The 18697-nt window shown below is 43.5% G+C and overlaps 2 protein-coding genes across 6 annotated transcripts in view; one reads left to right on the top strand and one right to left on the bottom strand.

Annotated features, from left to right (window-relative positions):
* The window catches only part of shc1 (SHC (Src homology 2 domain containing) transforming protein 1), a 48596-nt gene extending 47491 nt beyond the window's left edge, over positions 1-1105 (bottom strand). For all 3 annotated transcript variants that reach the window (XM_072680454.1, XM_072680456.1, XM_072680457.1), the window contains exon 1: positions 891-1105. The gene's annotated coding sequence lies outside the window, so the exon portion shown is untranslated. The remainder of the gene's footprint in view (positions 1-890) is intronic.
* A 4109-nt stretch (positions 1106-5214) lies between these two features.
* flad1 (flavin adenine dinucleotide synthetase 1) lies at positions 5215-16254 on the top strand. 3 transcript variants are annotated; one of them, XM_072680450.1, is made up of 9 exons: positions 5215-5508; positions 6380-6591; positions 6876-6905; positions 6996-7755; positions 8815-8962; positions 10174-10272; positions 11593-11782; positions 15242-15315; positions 15909-16254. In XM_072680450.1, the coding sequence occupies exons 2-9, from the start codon at positions 6433-6435 to the stop codon at positions 16042-16044; spliced, it is 1596 nt and encodes a 531-aa protein (XP_072536551.1). In that variant the 5' UTR covers positions 5215-5508; positions 6380-6432; the 3' UTR covers positions 16045-16254. The 3 variants fall into 3 exon arrangements, with proteins under 3 accessions (XP_072536551.1, XP_072536550.1, XP_072536552.1); XM_072680449.1 differs by having other exon boundaries at positions 5215-5537; XM_072680451.1 differs by lacking the exon at positions 6876-6905 and having other exon boundaries at positions 5215-6591.
* Positions 16255-18697: the final 2443 nt, after the last annotated feature.

Here is an 18697-nt window from a genome sequence, read left to right as displayed (position 1 = left end):
ACCCAGTTCTCCAGCCTTGGTTCACAGAGCATCTGACATCATCAACAACCCTAAATCACCAGTGCCCGTGATCAGAGCACCCTGGTTTCTTGATCACAGGGTTGTTGGTTCAATACCCATTACCTACCAAGCTGCCACCACTTACATGACACCACACTGCGTAAACAAGCAGAATGACCGGACAACCCCCCTCAACCTCACAACCCCCCCAAACGGTGGGACTGTTGTCCTCGCTGACAGAACCGTGCTTTACGTACTTGAACAGATGCGCAACGCAACAGCTGGTCATGGTGAGCTCATGGTGGTGATCAACGGCTGCTCTCCCTCAGAGCCCTGGGATGACACTGATTTAAGCAACAAGTTAGCTAGAACTTGTAGCATGTTCTAGATAACCGATTTAGGAAATCACGCTAACGTCCATATACGTTTGTATAGCTAGCTACTAGCTTAGCTTACGTAAAGTGCGTAAGCTAGTCAGCTTAACGTTACGCTGGGAGCAGGTTTAATGATTAAATAGGTCAGGAAATTATTTGTTGATAATAAAATAATAGCGTATTTTAGCATGTTAGCAAGTTATATGACTGTATTTAGAACTAAGCACGAGGTTTGAGATGGCTTGTTTTCGGAACTCTCCGTTCCACCTTAAATGGTGCAGCAGTTACATTCTGGCGCCTGAGGCGCCAGAATGTAACTGCTGCACCATTTAAGGTGGAACGGAAAAATTCGTAACGAAGTTTTCAAACTTCAACAAACTCCCAAAAACAACCCCTAAAAGTTGCTCAACGCCCTCGACAACACTTTCGGTCGCTTCCAGACACCCAGCTAACAAACCAAACCCACCACCACCCCCAGGGAAGTTAGCTAGCGCTCAACTTTGGCCACAAACTCACCTCTTCCTCTCGGCCCCCTGTGTCCTTCTCGTCTTCTCGCTCCCTCCTTCCGTCCTTCTCTCGGTCCCTCGGTGATCAAAACAAGCCCAAAAACAGTCCAGCTCGCCCGTTTTCTTTCGGTCTCACGGAAAACGGCGCCGAAAACTTTCCCTCTTCTCTCTATTCTCGGTTTTCACTCCACCTCAGCCCCCTCTTCCTCCCGCACTCTTCCCTTCTCCTCCTCCTCCTCCTCCTCCTTTCCAGTCTTCCGCCATCGTCACGCGGATCGACGATCTCGCTCCGGTATCGAGTATCGGGGTAGCGACTATTATTATTAGTATTATTATTATTATTATTATTATTAGTTTTTTTTAGTATTTTCTAATAATAAAAGTAATGACAAATATAAAGTTGGCACTTAATTACATCATTTAAAAATGTCTAATTATTTTTTAAATTATTATTATTATTATTTATTATTAGTTTTGTAGTATTTTCTAATAATAAAAGTAATGAAAAATATAAAGTTGGCACTTAATTACATCATTTAAAAATGTCTAATAATAATAATTATTATTATTAGTATTATTATTGTTATTATTGTTATTATTAGTTTTTTAGTATTTTTAATAATAAAAGTAATGAAAAATATAAAGTTGGCACTTAATTACATCATTTAAAAATGTCTTATTATTATTAATATTATTATTATTATTAGTTTTTTAGTATTTTTTAATAATAAAAGTAATGCAAAATATAAAGTTGGCACTTAATTACATCATTTAAAATGTCTAATTATTTTTTAAATTATTATTATTATTATTATTATTAGTTTTTTAGTATTTTTTAATAATAAAAGTAATGAAAAATATAAAGTTGGCACTTAATTACATCATTTAAAAATGTCTAATAATAATAATAATTATTATTAGTATTATTATTGTTATTATTGTTATTATTAGTTTTTTAGTATTTTTAATAATAAAAGTAATGAAAAATATAAAGTTGGCACTTAATTACATCATTTAAAAATGTCTAATTATTTTTTTAATTATTATTATTATTATTATTATTATCATTATTATTTATTATTAGTTTTTTTAGTATTTTTAATAATAAAAGTAATGAAAAATATAAAGTTGGCACTTAATTACATCATTTAAAAATGTCTAATTATTATTATTATTATTATTATTATTATTATTATTTAACATTAGTTTTTTAGTATTTTTTAATAATAAAAGTAATGACAAATATAAAGTTGGCACTTAATTACATCATTTAAAAATGTCCATTTTTAAAAAATTATTATTATTATTAATAATTATTATTAATATTATTAATAATTAATAATAATAATAATAATAATAGTGGTAGTATTGTAGTCATTGCTGTTATGCAACTATTTATAGCAATGAGCAATAATAATAATAATACACATTATCAATATTTTATTACAAAAATACAAAATCTAATAATTGGTCTGTTTATTTAATCGCTATTATATTTATTTAAATGTAAATACATATAATAAAAATATAATATGTATATAATATTGCTATTGTGTATATAGTGTAAATTATTTATCTACATTTTTGTAACTGAGTGTCTTGCTATCCCTTTCTGCTGTGACACTGAGAATTTCCCTACTGCGGGACTAATAAAGGATTACCTGATCTTATCTTATCTTATTTATTAATTTATCATTAAATTCATCATCCACCAATAGCCCTGGTTTATTGATCACAGGGTTGTTGGTTTAATACCCCGTTCTTCTAAGCTGCCACTGCTGGGCCCCCTTAAGCATGGCTGAAACACAGCCAACCCACCCACCATTCTGAGATGTGAGAGGTGCTTAACTTAACCCTTCCTCCAACAATAATGGTTTAATTCATTTTAAAAATAATATTTAAACAACTTTCAGGACTAAAAGAAATATTAGCCTATCCTGGGGTCAGCCTTACATAGCTAGAGCTAGGGTCTGTTTATTTAATCGCTATTATATTTATTAATTTATTTGCGTGTATTTTGCTGCTAATTATTATTACTCAATTTGCTCTCTTAATCTAATTTATTATGATTATTTATTTACTTAATATTTAATATTAAGATTTTAATATACTACTTTATTATTTTGGTGCTACTTGTTAATGCATTTAAGCGTTTCTTGCTATAAGTGGACAGTCAGGACAGGACAGTCAGTTGTTGACCACTAAGGGGCTTAATGAGTTGCAATAAGTGAACGAGGCCCCCAGCTACCAGGATGTCCCCAAATGTATAGATATGGCCTTGCATTAAAACAGATCAAGCATCAGGACGGCTTATACAACCTGTAGTAAACATGTACATACACAGTGGGGGATTATTTGGGGATTTTTGGGGACATAGATTAAAATTAATTGATAATAAGTTTACTTCACTATAAATGATTAGCATCTAAAAATAAGCCAATATTAGAAGTTTAAGTTGGACCAAATCAACAGGAAACATCAACAGATGTTTTAGGTAATAGGTAATTGGGTAATTGGGGTAATGTAATTGGGTGAATACTCCCAGGCCTTGGCAGCTGGTGGGGATTCTAACAGAGTCACTAGTAGCCCAGACAGGGGCACTGTATGGAGGGATGAGGTTAGGACAACTCTAAGGGCCTGTGACTGACAGGGGCCTAAAACTAAAGGCCTAAAATCCCTGGCAGCACCCCTGAGCTTAGGGCTTCATTCAGTTCAACTGAAGAAGACTGGCTAATGGCTAATAGTGGCAATAGAAAATCCAAAGGTGTGAGATCAGTTTAAAGCACTGGTTGCAATAGCAGGTCTGCGCCACAAGGGGTCAAAACAGGTGGGATTTATTAGAATAAGTTGTTATAATGTCTATTGCCAATATCTCCAGTTTGACACATTTTCTCTTGAGAGCAGGTCCAGGATTTGGTCTTGGCGTTAAGGCTAATACTGGACTGTTCCTGGAGTTTCTACTGAAGGTTTGGAAAGCAGAAATGGTTAAGATGGAAGAACCGCTTAGGGTTAGGCTTCTAGTCTCCAAGGTCTTCATGGAATCTCTTCATCCAGCATGGCTAAAGCCTCTATGAGTGCTTCAAGGAACCATTTATTCTTTATAGGTTCTTCAAGAAACCTTTTGAGGAAACTGCTCGCTGGGCAGTGGGGGTTCAGCGGTCAGAGCTCTGGCCTATTGATGGCAGGGTTATGGGTTCGATACCCGGGCTTGGCAAGCTGCCACTGTTGGGCCCTTGAAAAAGGCCCGACAAGAAAAAGAATAGCTTTATCAGAGCTTGAACTAACTTGTCAACCAGTATGACACTAACCAGCTTGGTCAGGTAGGCCATGCTGACAAACCAGCTAATCCATTAACCTCAAATGAAAATGTATCCTATGCTAGACTTGTTTAAATGGTTACAAATAATTACAACAATTCATTAATTTTACATACTACTTTTTTAAAACAGTACAAATATAACAATGATTATTGATTATTATATATATATATATATATATATATATATATATATATATATATATATATATATATATATATATTTAAATTGTTTTTACAAATAGAAAAGTAATGGAAGTTGTTTAAATGGTATAAAAAATAATAAAAACAATAATTTATTTACATACTACTTATCAAAAGGTACACATCAGCAAAACAGTACTAATATAACAATGATTTAATTTTATTAATTTTTAATTTTAATGTTACTTATTTATTTAAAAAATAATTTTAACAAAAAAAAAGGTGAAAATAGACTTGTTTAAATGGTGTTTAAATGGTTAATATATATATTAACATCCTATTTTTCAAAGGGTACACATCAGCAAAACAGTACAAATATAACAATGATAAAAAAATAAATAAAAATAATGTTTTTTTTTATCCGTTATCGAGTATCGGGGTAACGAGTGTTATTTATTTATTTATTTATTTATTTATTATAAATAAAAAAGTAATTAAAACAGACTTGTTTAAATGGTTATAATAAAATATATATTTTACATCCTACTTTTCAATGATTAAAAAAATAAAATAAAAAAATACAAACTCTAGCTACACTAAGTACTAACGGGCTGCTAGTTGTAGCCTGTGCCCTTAAATAGTGCCCTTAATCTAGTGTACAGCATGACGAAGTGCGCAAGAAAACACGTGAAGGCGTCGAGGCTGCATTTGGAACTAGAGCAGCTGCGCTTCCGGTTCGGCGCTCGTTGTCCCGCCCTCGTTCAACCTTCATTGGTTAGTTTGGCACCAACACCCCGCCTCGTCCGGCCGTGTCTCATTCTGATTGGATCGCAGCGACAGCTCGTGTGGCAGTCAAGTTTCCTCGCTCGCTCAGCAGCCGGTCATCTGTTTTGCTCGGCGATTCAACGGAGGACGGACTTCAGTGGTCTTCACACAGTTTGGAGGACTCGCTGACCACCGCGCTGACGTTTTAACGTCTAATGAGTTAGCTAACGTACAAACGGAGTCGGAGAAAGTCAATTTAGGGCTCTTCGTGGGCTGTGCTCAATACGAGCCTGTCACCAGGCTGTGAATAAGTGAACTAGCACAGTAGGGACCAGGTTCAGTGCCATTATTAGGACCCCACTGTTTAATGTGGAATAACGGTTGCAGTTGGACTCAACTGCAGGTACTGGGCATTGATTACAAGCTGTCAAGGTAAGGGCCGAGTGTGTTAACTAGCTCTATGCAGCTGTGCTGTGCTGTGCTGCCCCCCTCCCTTGATCACAGGTAAGGTGCTGTCATTGGTGACCCCCCCCCCCCCTGATTCCATAGATTTCCATAGGCTAAAACCCACTGCCAAGCTGCCACTGCTGAGGCCTTGAACAAGGGCCTTCAACCCTCTCTGCTCCTAGCGTGACCCTGCGCTCTGACCCTGGCCTTCCAAGCTGGGATATGCAAAAGTAGTAAGGCTTGTCTGTAGTCTGATAAGACTGTAGGTCAGATATGATTTTTTAATTATAAATCTGATGTTGATCTGATTTGCATGGACAGTTTTCTGGAAGAGCAGGGATTTTCTGAACCAATGCTTGCTTAGATGGGCCCATGAGCCCTTCATGACCCCCTGTCTTAAACAGGCCTTGCCATTTCTTCCATACATACAGGCCATATTTGTGCAAGCAATGCTGCACAGTAGAAGAGTGCACCTCAGCGCCCTGTGTCGGCTGTGCTGTCAAATGAGCGGCTCTATCCAAGAGGTTTCTTGGTCTCCCAGCTCTCGACTTCCACAGTTGCCCTCATTTTTAGATCCTCAGCCAGCTGCTTAGTGGAGCCCAAGACTGTTGAGTTCAATCACATGTAAGAAAATGTCATTTCTAGGCAGGGCTGTCCAAACTCATCGGTTCTGGTCCTGGAAGGCCAAAGTCCAGCAGCTCGCCATTGTTACAATGCTTAAATCACCAGTCAGTGTTGGACTCTGACCTCTCTCGGGCCCGAAACCAATGACCCCAGCTGTAGTGTTGCGTTATTGGTGAGTAATCATGTTTATTTGCCTCCCTCAGAGCCTCTCCCGGTCTCTCTGCCCCCTGCACTGTGCCCCTCGCCCCTGGGCTGAATGCTCCAGGCTTTGCCTCGGCTGAACAGAGCAGTGGGGAGGATTCGCCGCGTGGGAGCGCACATCACCAGCATGGCCCGTAACGGCAGCTCCTCGTCAGCGGAGGAGGGAGGAGGCGTCACGGCTGCTATCCTCATCATCGGCGATGAGATCCTCAAGGTGAGGAGGAGGCAGAGACCAGTTGGCTGTCGCGTATTAGAAGTCAGATAGGATGCGTCATCACTGAGCTGGCATTTCCTTCAGAGAATCATGACTGTGGTGGAGAACCATGTGTCCGTGTATTATGACCACCCCTGGTTTGGGACAACCTTGAGCCGTTAGATCAGCTCCACTCACCATACAGGAGCGCTAGTGTAGTTCTAGAAGTCCAGACTGTGTCTGTCTGTTTCTCTGTAGACTCTGTTATTAGCCTCCTTTCACCCTGTTTGTTCTTCAATGGTCAGGACCCCACAGGACTGACCCCCACAGAGCAGGTAGTATTTGGGTGGTGGGTCATGATGATGGTGGTGATGGTGGTGGTGTGTTAGTGTGTGCTGAAATATGGCTGTGTTTTGCCCCGTCAGGGTCACACCATGGACACCAACAGCACCTTCCTGTGTCGAGGCCTGCGGAAGCTGGGCGTGGCCGTGCAGCGGATCACCGTGGTCCCAGACATCAGAGAGGTCATCGCCGAGGAAGTGGCCCGGCTCTCCCCGTCCGTCACCCACCTCATCACCTCCGGAGGCATCGGCCCTACGCACGACGACGTGACCTTCGAGAGCGTTGCCACTGCATTCGGCGAGGGTCTGCATGCGCACCCAGAACTGACCGGGCTGATCGAGAAGTTCTTCGGCACGGTCGACCCGAGCAGCCCCACCATGAAGCTGGCGATGGTGCCCTCGTCGGCCAAGCTCAACTACGGCACCGACCCGCGGACGGGCAAGCCGCTCCGCTACCCGCTGGTCAGCGTCCGCAACGTCTACATCTTTCCTGGCATCCCCTCCCTGCTGGAACGTGCCTTCGACAGCCTTTCGCACCTCTTTGCCACCTCTGGGACCACCTTCCACACGCGGGAGGTGTTTGTGGATGCCGACGAGGCAGAGATCGCGCCCGTCCTGAGCCGGCTGCAGGTGGACTGGGGGAAGCGAGTGGCTCTGGGCTCGTACCCGGACTGGTTGAGCAACTACCACCGGGTCAGGCTGGTGCTGGACTCTGACAGCGCGGAGGAGGTGGAGAAGGCTCGTGCCCAGCTGGAGGAGGAGCTGCCCAAAGGGAGTGTCGTCCGGCTCGTCGCCGACCCTGTGTCCATCGCTACCGAGGAGGTCTGGTCGCTCTCCAACAGTGGTAGGAAGCTTTTTTGGGGGACTATTGTGCCATATGTTTGACCAGCATGGATTTATTTACCTTGCTGGAAAAGGAAGCAAGGCCAATTGTGCTCCCTCCAGCTCTGGCGGCTGATGGCAGATGGATAACTTTGGTCTAATTTTATTTATGTAATTATTATTTTTGACCACATTTATTAATAATTAATGCAGCAACCCAGGTAATTCCACCACAGTCTCTCTGCACTCAGTCTTATTGTCTGAGCCTCATTCAGAACCATTTAAAAAACACCCCTATGTGCAGTAAATCTAGCCAGGTGAATCTGGCCCATTGAGCTGCAGGGTAGAGTGTGTATTTATAGGAAGGAGGAAGGAACAATCGGTGGACGGGTGGTTTACAGAAGGCAGGTGCGCAGTGATACGTAACACCGGACGCTCTGTTCCTGGCTTTTCTGATGAGATGTTGAGTCATGGCCTGTTTTTGAGCAGAGTGGGTAGCACTCGTACGGACTAATGCCTTTTAACTGGAAGTGCCACTTTGTAGGATTTCGAGGGGGCCGCCAAGAGATCCAGCTAATGGCTTGGAAAAGTTACTGGAACTACAGCATTGACAGATGCGGTACTTTCACACCTGCTACCTGTGGGTCTCCTGAGGAGATTTTAGGAATGTTGGAGGCGTCTTCACTCATCTTGTTCTCTGCTCTTGGGCTCATCCAGCCTTTTCTTTCTAAAGGCCTCAGAGAGCTCCTTGGATCTGGACATGGTGACCTTCGATCAAGGGCAGACCAGAGTTATATTATTTTATAGGCATATTTTAATGGTTTCGGTATCGGCTGTTTGAATCTGGCGTCCTCAGGGCGCCATTAATGGACATTATAGCTAGTTGTTTGCTACTCTAGCTTCTCCATCTCTCAATATTGATTAAATGGAGATCAAATGTCCATATATTTAAAAAAAAGGGGGGGTTTCATGTGCTCTCCTTTTTCTCCACATGACTGTAGCTTTGTCCAAACTGCCGGAATATGCTTCAGATTTACTGCAGTTAAGACATAACTGAAGTGTCCTCTGAAATGTCCTGTAGGATCACCGCTGGGGGAGAAGGTGGCTGTGGCCCTGAGGACGATAGAGGCCGCACTGGAGCAGTACCCGGCTAATGAGATCTGCGTGGGCTTCAACGGAGGGAAAGACTGCACGGCCCTGCTGCATCTCTATTACGCTGCCCTTAAACGGTGAGAGAGCCTCTTGATGACCTTGCAGTTTCAGCCACTAGCTGTGCCATCAGCTTCCGCTGCGTCCAAATGAACTATGCTACATGTCCAAATGTTTGTGGACACCCTTTCTAATCAAGTTGCTTTAAGAGATGCGCTAGAGTGCGCGCACACACACACACACAGCTTATAATACTCTCTGGAGCAGATAAACATGAACCTATTGGCACCATGCTGCCTAATGCCAGGGGTGGGCTAGGGGGGTATGAAGCCCCCCAGCATTGAGCTGTGGAGCAGAATAATGGACGGTGCTCCAGCCAATACGTTTGAGAGGAGTTGGGGAGTTGGGGATGATGAGGTGGGATGGTGATCATCCTCATCCAACATCCTGACCTCACTAACGCTCTTGTTGCAGAGTGCAATCAAATCCTCACAGCAATGCTTCTCCAAAATCTAGTAGAAAGCCTTCTTCCATGGTCAGTAGAGAAAGTTACTCCACTCAACAAAAGCAGGAGAAACTCTTTAAAGACCCTTGATTTCAGAAGTAACACTGAATGAGCAGGTGTCCCAATACTTTTGTCCATTTGGTACAGTTGGTGTTTGCTACTCTAGCTCGTGTTGGCTAGACGTTTGCTACTCTAGCTCATATTTGAGTCCAGAAACAGTGAAAATATTTCTCTGACTAACTTATTAGCACACTTATGAGACAAGACCTTGCACTGAAGACATCAGGTTCCCATCAGCGTTCATCATACCAACTATCGCTATTAGTTTACTGCTCATCTGAGGAGGCAGCCTCCGTTACTCCTGTTAATTTGTCACAAAAACCTACTGACTTCCCACGTGTTTCATTTGTTCCTCACAGAAAAACAAAAGCTATAATAAATTATTGGACATAAATTATTGGATATTTTAAAGCCTTGTGTGATTGTTTTATGTGACAAAGGGACTTGTACTACAGCTTAGGTCACATTATCGCACGACCTTATAAGTTATAATAACATAACTATGCTATTATGCCATTATAACTTATAAGGTACTGCGATATTGTAACCTATGACTCCCATGATCGTTTAACTGCCTTATATAGTATGCTTTACGCAAGTGCACGGAAAGCTCAATATATGGAGGGGTTTTCTGGTTGTATTGAATTTCAGAATGTACCACCCTAGTACAGTATTTACAGTATTTGTCCAAACAGAAATGAACTGTCTTCTCTTCCTCCATTTCAGACGCTACCCTCACAGTAAAGACAAGGTGAAAGCTCTTTACATCCGAATCATCTCCCCCTTCTCAGAAATGGAAAGATTTCTACAGGACACCATAAAAAGGTAAGAAATTCTTCTAATAGGACGTGATTAGTGTGCAGAGGCTGTGTGAAACACTACGAAGTAGATCAGCAAATATTAGCAAGGTATAGTAAGGTTTTCAGTTGCAAACACACAGAAATTTTAAGAAAGCTTCCAGACCAGCACCTGACCTACTCCAGACGATGGCTTCAGAAATGGTGGAAAAAAAACAACTCGATGGTCAGATGGAAAACAGACAGTGCTGTTAGTTCACTGCTCATCTGAACAGGCAGCCTCCATGTACTCGTTGGACATGAAAACTTGTTGGCACATCATCCACTGAGGAGAAAAAAAAATCAAATGAAAGACGCCAAGTCAGCTAGTGCGGTTAGCCCGCTTGTCATCCGAAGAGGCATCCTCTGTTACTGCTCGAACATTAAAAACCTAAAACCTAGTTGGCACGTCGTACACTGAGGAGAAAAAAAAACTCACATTGAAGATGCAGTGTCAGCTGGTGCTGTTGGCTTGGACACAAAAAAAAACACCTAAAAGGATTTTAGGTCAGCACCTGATCTACTCTAGCTGAGTCAGCTGGCTTCTGAAACGGTGAATGCATATTTCTCCGCTTAACTTTTTGGCATGTTCACTAAGGAGAAAAGACCTTACATTGAAGATGCAGTGTCCACTAGCGATGTTAGCTAACTGCTCATAAGAAGAGCAGAACGTGTTACTTCTAGGTCAGCACCTGACCTACTTCATCGGTCAGTTGGCTTCAGAAATGGTGGAATTGAATATACTGTATTTATGGCAAACTAACTTGTTGGCAGGTCGTCCACTGAGGAGAAAACATTTTACATTAAAGATGCAATGTCAGCTAGCTAGTGCCTTTTTCTGCTTAAAAACGTAGAAACCAAAGAATTCTGGACTGGCAGCTGACGTTCTCCTGAGGTGGTTTGTGAATCATCTCACACACTTGTATCACTGTGAAGAAAATCGCTTCTTTGAAAACAAATAAAATTTGGTTTTGCTGTTAATTTGACCAGCAGTGTGGTCAATAGGCTTCCCTTGGGACATTCCGTGTCAGTACGTTCAGTATGATAGGGTGCTGTTAGCATCAGGCTGCTAATAAGTTGACCCAAGCACACTGTGAAGCACACAAGTAGTTGCTAGGTGGTTACTATTTTACCTCAGATGGTTGCTATGAAATCCCAGGTAGAGTTGTCCTAATAGTCCCAATAGTATTCTAGTATTTGAATGCTGAGTATCAGCCGATTCTCATCCAGTCTGATCACGTGTTTATAAAAAAAATCTAGTACAATTTTTTTGTACATTTATGTATGTGTGTGTGTGTGTGTGTTGTAGATATGACCTGGACCTGGTCTCGGTGGAGGGCAATATCCGGCAGGCTCTGAGCGAGGTCCAAGAAAGAAGGCCGGAGCTCCGGGCTGTTTTGATGGGAACCAGGCGCACTGACCCTTACTCCCGCACACTCACTCCACTCTGTCCGACAGACCCCGGCTGGCCTGACTACATGAGAGTCAACCCACTACTGGTGAACACTCACACATTCACACACATGTCCACCCACTGTGGCCAGGTTCTTGATGACCTGTCAAACCTTCAGTCAGTGAGCTATGCCAAAGTGTAAGCCCCCCTGTTCCACTCAGAAGCTAGTGGTTAGTTTACGGTAACACCCCACAACACCTGTCTGGCATTTTCAAGCGGTTCTGACCCAGTTGTCTAGAACATCACAGTTTGGTTCTTGTCAAAGGGCCCAATTTTTCCTCCTTTCAGCAAATCACCTTCAGAAACGGACTGTTCACTTGCTGCTTAAAACACGGACATGCCATAAACCATTTGATGAAATCCTCAGGGGATGGATCGGGCACGCCCACACCTGTATAAGTGCTGCATTCCTTAGCTTCTATGGGACATGGCAGAAGTCATGGGACACAATAGTGCTACCTAGTTCCTGTTCCATGACACATGCCATGTTGGTGTGTATTCCACCACTCGACAGGTACCATCAGAACCAGATCTAGACCCTCTGGATTCTTGATGATACACCATATAATATGTATAGCAGGACCTGGGCCTCGAGTGGTCCAGCGGAATAAGGCAGTTCTCATTCTCATGTTCGTCATGCTGCTAGCCATCAGTAGCCGGAGCCAGAGAGAGCACAGCTGACCTTGCTTGGTCCAGGGTGGGCAGATGGATGGCCGATGCATCAAAGCTGGGATCACTGTGGTTTTTTGGGGAAAAATATTAACTGGCTGGTTGCACACGTTTCAAGGGAGTGTCGGGTGCGTTGCATGTGATAGAGGGATGAAAATGTATGGGTTGGGTAATTGGCGATCCAAATAAACTAGACGGTCAGTCAGAATGTTTGGAAACCTGCTGGGTTTACGGCGTTTCGGGGCTTTTAGGAGCTGCAGTTCCAAAAATATGGAAGTATATAATGGATTAGGTTCAGAGTTTCGAGGTTTGACGTTTTCCAGCTCTCGGCAGCAGCTGCAGCCAGGGGTTGAACTGGGTCAGTGCTCCCGAGACTGTAAACAGCAAACATTGAAATCCAGCGTCATAAACTGCTCCGACAGAAACCTCTAAACAGTTTAGAGGGGTTTTAAAATTGTATTTAGGTAAAGAAACGAAATCCACAGTCTCAGCTGCGTCCACCTAATGGAATCAGTAATGGGTAGAGTGATATTGCATATGTCTGATCAGGTTTTCATGGGTAGCTTACTGTGCAGCGTAGAGACGTCTGTGTCCAAATTTCCTTGAAATGCAGCAGAGGGGGAAGTTCCAGCCTCACATTTGTATTATTCTCGCATCAACAACTAGGAAAGTGCCTTTGCACTTACCCATTTGCGCAGCTTAAGGGGTACCCCACCTCCAGGCAGTTGGTGTGCTGTTGCTACGTAGTCACCAGGGTAAAACTGGGGTTTTTGATGGGCGATTGCAGTGGTGTTGCTAGGTGGTTGCTATGGTATCGCTAGGTAGTTTTTTGCAACGTTCCACTATAATTAGCCCATCATGGCCTAATGAGAGTAATTATCTCCTGCCCATATTCCACACAGTGTGAGTCCGAGTCTGCACGAGCGATTGATTGGGCTAATGAAGCGCTGAGCGGCTGCGCATTCGCTATTTTGGCTGTGGAAGTGTTTGCCGCTGTTGTGCCCCAGGGCCGAGCACATAAGGTCACAGTTGGGGCCACAGCTGAGGGAGAGTGCTCATGCGTGAGTTATACGGGTATGTGTGTGTGTGTGTGTGTGTGTGTGTGTGTGATGTCTGAACATCATGATCTCAATACATTAAATATGAAAATGCATTCAGTTAATGTCTAAAGCAACTGGGTTCTCTAATACAGCTATGCAACACACACACACACTCTCTCTCTCTCTCACACACACACACACACACACACACGCGTTTCCCAGTTTTAAGGCTAAAGCTACATGGTGTGCTATAAGTGTTTTTGTTAGATGGTTGCTGTGGTATTCCAGACGGGATCTACAGTGTTAAGTGGTTGCTAGGAGGGTGCTATGGGATTGCTAGGTATCTGCAACCATAATAACTAATAGAGTAAGAAGACTGTGGCCTAATGAGCAACCAGTTCCTCTAATCCAGCTACCCAACACACTACCCCACCCCTACCCAACTCAGCAATTCCATAGCAACCACCTGGGACATGATCACAGCTATTGCTCTGGGATACCATAGCAACTGTCCAACAACCACTAAGCAACTCCATAGCAACAGCCTAGCAACTTTACTAAGCATCTACTAAGAATAAGTTTCATAGCCACAACTTTGCAACCACCTGGGATACCATGGCAATATCCTAGCAACCATTAAGCAACTTCATGAGGGGTACCAAACTTTTCCTTAAGTACTGTTTACACAGCAAGGCAGAGACACTCATCAGTCTCACACACACACACACATACACATACACACACACACACATACACACACATATATATATATATATGAAGTGATGGCAATAAGTGGTGAATAGTGATGAATGGGCTTTCAGAGCCTGTTGAGCCGCAACTCAATCATCTTAATCAATGCTGCTTATGTAACTGAAACAGCCACAGAGACGCGTGTCAGAATTACAAACGACCCTTACTTTTACTTCTTCAACTTGATGCCATTAATGGCTGCGTCGGTTAGCCTGAGATTTCATTTCGATTTCTTCCATGGATTCAGATGCCGGGTAGCTTCATTAGGCGGCTCGTTCTACCAGCGCGGAGGCAGGCGGGAGTCCCACAACTTTAAAGTCATGAAAATGAGCTCAAATAAGAACACACCACGGAAAGGAAGGCGTCACCGGGCCCTATTTTGGTGATCTCTTTAGACGAGGCGTCAACTGTGCACCGCGTAGCTCGGTGTGTTTTTGCTATCGTAGCTATGGGCTAAAGTTCAAACTCGGCGAGTGAGGAAGCCCAAGCCAGGAAAGTGAGCAAGTATCCACGCTAGGCTAAAAGCTAACCTAGCCAGCCTGGTTCCTTTACCATCTTTTCAGCTGGCTGACCCCAGACCGGCGCTCAGGATAGCAGCACACTAGCAATATAGTTCCTTTTGCAGTGCTACAGAGCTAAGCTATGCTGTGTGGCTCTTATGTGAGCTGTCCTGGTGCTGATTGGCTGTTGATGTAAACCAGCCAACCGGAGCAGAGCTCATCCTAATCATTCATAAGCCTTCCTGCCTGTCTTGTAAGGGAAGGTAGAAAATAACAGGGTGGTAAATAGGCTTGTTAAACCCTATCTGAGGAGCTTCCACCCCAAAGAAAGTCACATACGTACTGGTTATACATCAAATATCAACGTAAATCCTCAGGGAATGATTTCTGACCTTTTATAAGAAAAGACGAGGAGTGAATTTGACCGATTCATTTGTGTAATCAGTTCCCTGTGTGGTTACTCCAAACGTCTGATCAGTCTGCTGGACCGAATCCGTGGAGCTTAAAAGCTTGACTGAGGTTGTTTTTCTGTCTGTTTCCCGTCAGGACTGGACATACCATGACATCTGGTCATTCCTGAGGACGCTGTATGTGCCCTACTGCATTCTCTACGACAAAGGGTGAGTCTGAGTTCAACACGCTCCAGTCATATTCTCAAGCACACTGTTGCTGTTGCACAAAAACCTTCTTGACTTTCAATGAAGGTCAGTAAAAAACAAAAAAAACAAAATTCGAGGTCATTCTGGAGCATTTCTATTGGTCCATTCAGCAAGAAATTCTGCGGCAAGGTATTTATGTGACAGCAATGATATACACACATACGGTCATAAATTTGTGGACACCCTTCTTTGAGTTGCACCTATTGCTGACACAGATATGCTAGTGTGCACAGACACAAACACACAGCTGGTCTAGTCCCTGTGGAGAAGTACTGCCAATAGAATAGGACTCTCTGGAGCAGATAAGCATGAGCCTACTGGCACCATGCTGCCTAATGCCAGGCCCTGGGATAGAGGGGTGTAAAGCCCCCCTCCAGCACTGAGCTGTGGAGCAGTGCAACTACTGCATTCTCCGGAGTGATCCAGTTCTTTGGGATGCACTATTAATGTGATTTTGTATGGGTTGGATAATGGTGGTCTTTATTATTGGCTATTGATGTCTGTGACATGCCCTACTCACCAGTACTTGCGCCTTGCCTTTGTCTGTTCTGTAGCTACACATCCCTGGGCAGTATGGACAACACCTTTAGAAACCCCTCACTCCAAGTGGTGGACGGCAGGGGCGTGACCCGTTACAGACCCGCCTACCTGCTGGAGAAAGAAGAAGAGGAACGCAACTCTCGGGCGTGAAATTAGAGAAGACCGAAGACTCTGCAAGGACTGATGGCCTTTTTTTTTTTGGTTTTTAAACACAATCATGAGTAAATGAGGGAGCGAGTGATGTCACTCTGTTTGTATTAAATGAGCTGGTTTGTTCTCTAAATCATTTGTATAGAAATTAATGTAGCTGACTGACCGAACGGACTGTACAATAAAGTTCTATCAACACTCTTAATCAAACCAGTTTGGCGTCTCTGAGGATCATGTTGAATGGTCTGAAAGGTTGGCCTGGAAGACCTGGAGAAGCTATGGTCTTGGACCAAGAAAACATTGGAGGTAGCCGCTCAAAGTGTTGCTAGGAAGGTAAATCAAGACAAGATGGCCATATTTAGCATTTGTATTTGGCCTTCAATTTTACCCAATCCGTGCAGTGAACACCTACCATACACACTAGTGAGCAAACTTGCCTGGCGAGCCAAACAGTGGCAGTGATAGCTTGGTGCTCCAAAACTCCTGTTTGACTGCGAAAGAAGGGGTGCACTGACAATCATGTCCTTCACGAAGAGTCATCAGAAGAATCCTTTCCCGCACTCTGATCACATAATCCAGCGTCAGGCGTTTTCAGAGGAACATCAGAGGAACATCTGAAACAAGACCTATGGACTGATGCAGTAAAATCAGTTATGTAACTTTTTGGATGCAGAGGACGTAATGAAAGTGTGTTGGATGAAAAACGGTGACGAATAGAAGGTTGATCATGCTGTAGTTCAATGAAACACCAGCCAATTCGAGCTGAAGATAAAAGAGGATGAGCTTCTGGGACAGGTGACCAGAGAAATGCAGTGATTACGTGACTAACTGCCCCTACCCCTCAATACTCAAATCCCAGACATGCTCATTTACCATCCCTGTAGTTGAAGAATTGCCCAACAGAAGGTCTGTCGGGTTCTTGAGCAAGGAACATCATGGCCCATCTTTGTGTGGCCCAGCGGTCAGATCACTGGGCTATAGCTGCCACTGATTTTGCTGCCTTCTGTAAGGATGCGCTGTATTTTTTGGACAATACTAACAATACTATCTTCTTGATAGGCCATCTCAGAAGTCTCGTCTCTCCACACCTCTGGAATTACATGACTGAATTATGTCCAGTGTTCAAATTAGCCAGTACTACCGCTCTGACCACAGAAGTAGTGCTACAGTCTACAGTGCTAGTCCAGTTGTATTCACATTAGAAGCATCTGACTTCAGTGAAGTGTCTGACTGTGGGACGCTGCTACTGAACAGGTTCTTTAACTCCATGCAGTGCAACGCATTAGACGGCCACATGGGGGCAGCATAAGCACATTTTACACATTTACACTCTTGATTACGATAAATGAGGGTTTTTTTTGGCCTCAGACCTGAATTGTATCCTTGCATATCGACCCCAACAACCCCACCCCCCCAGCCCAGCCCAGCCCTCCTCCTCTTCGTCCTCATCCTGACCGTGTATAAATGAGTCAACGGTGTGGCAGCGACGATCGATGCAGGGCAATCTAATAAAGCGGCTGGCTGAGGGTTACACCTCCAATTAGCAGCGCTCACAGCTCAGCATCGCTCGCAGCCGCTGATGGAGCCAGACACTGATCAGGACAATAATAACTGCGTTAAGCACTGATCACCTCATCAAAGCTCTGATTTAAACCAAGGAAATCAATCCAACCTTCATCTGCAGCAGGAATGAGCAGGTTCAGACGTCCAGGTGCGTTGGCGGATGCTGAGGCCTTCACTACTGCATGGAGCGCTAAACCTCTGAGTGACAAAAAAGTGGAGATGTCTAAACACAAGTCATGTACTCTTCAAAATAAAGGTGCTACAAATGCTTCGTCGAGTGACGCCACAGAAGAACCCCATAATGTTTATTATGGAGATGAGCGAGAGTGTGAAGAACCTTTCTCCTGACGTTCCTGAAGGGTCTTAATCGATTTACAGGTCACATCTCTGTTACAAAAATGCTTCTGCGAGTTCTTCTATGGCATTTTTAGATTGTAGCTTAGCATGTATGCTCATGTCAGAATAGCAATAAACTCATACTGCCCATACTGCTCCACTCACCATACAGGAGCATTGTGTAGTTCCAGAACTCCAGACTGTATCCATTTTCCATCCAGTTTCTCTGTAGACTCTGTTATTAGCCTCATTTCACCTTGTTTGTTCTTCAATGGTCGGGACCTCACAGGATTGACCCCCACAGAGCAGACTGTGGTATTTGGGTGGTGGGTCACTCTCAGCACAGCAGGGACACTGACTGACATGGTGGTGGCGAGTGTGTTAGTAGTGTGCAGATTATGACTAGCGTTTTTTTCATGAGTATCGCCCCCCAAGGCAAACTTCAGACAGTAAACATGGTTTTGCATGACTCACTACTTTCCACCTTTCAGGTCCTTCCACAACTACTGGATTAAGATCAGGACCTTCATTCTTCTTTAACCGTTCTTTGGTAGAACGACTTGTGTGCTTAGGGTCATTGTCTTGCTGCATGGCCCACTTTCTCTTGCGATTCGGCTCACGGACAGACGTCCTCACATTTTCATTTAGGATTTGTTGGTATAGTTCAGAATGCATTCAGTCCTCCAGGCCAAGATGCACAGCATACCCATGTGGCTGAACCATGTGCTCCATGCTGACCCCCCGCATATGGACG

The sequence above is a fragment of the Salminus brasiliensis genome, chromosome 5, assembly GCF_030463535.1.
Source record: "Salminus brasiliensis chromosome 5, fSalBra1.hap2, whole genome shotgun sequence".
Classification (NCBI taxonomy): Eukaryota; Metazoa; Chordata; class Actinopteri; order Characiformes; family Bryconidae; genus Salminus; species Salminus brasiliensis.
Note: the sequence above shows the minus strand (reverse complement) of the source record. Positions and strands in the feature narration are given on the sequence as shown.

Bases quoted from the DNA above. Each gene is read 5' to 3' on its own strand.
- flad1 (XM_072680450.1), top strand. From the start codon at position 6,433: ATGCTCCAGGCTTTGCCTCGGCTGAACAGAGCAGTGGGGAGGATTCGC. The intron at 6,906-6,995 runs GTAGTATTTGGG...TTGCCCCGTCAG, and splicing joins GACTGACCCCCACAGAGCAG to GGTCACACCATGGACACCAA. The intron at 10,273-11,592 runs GTAAGAAATTCT...TGTGTGTTGTAG, and splicing joins CTACAGGACACCATAAAAAG to ATATGACCTGGACCTGGTCT.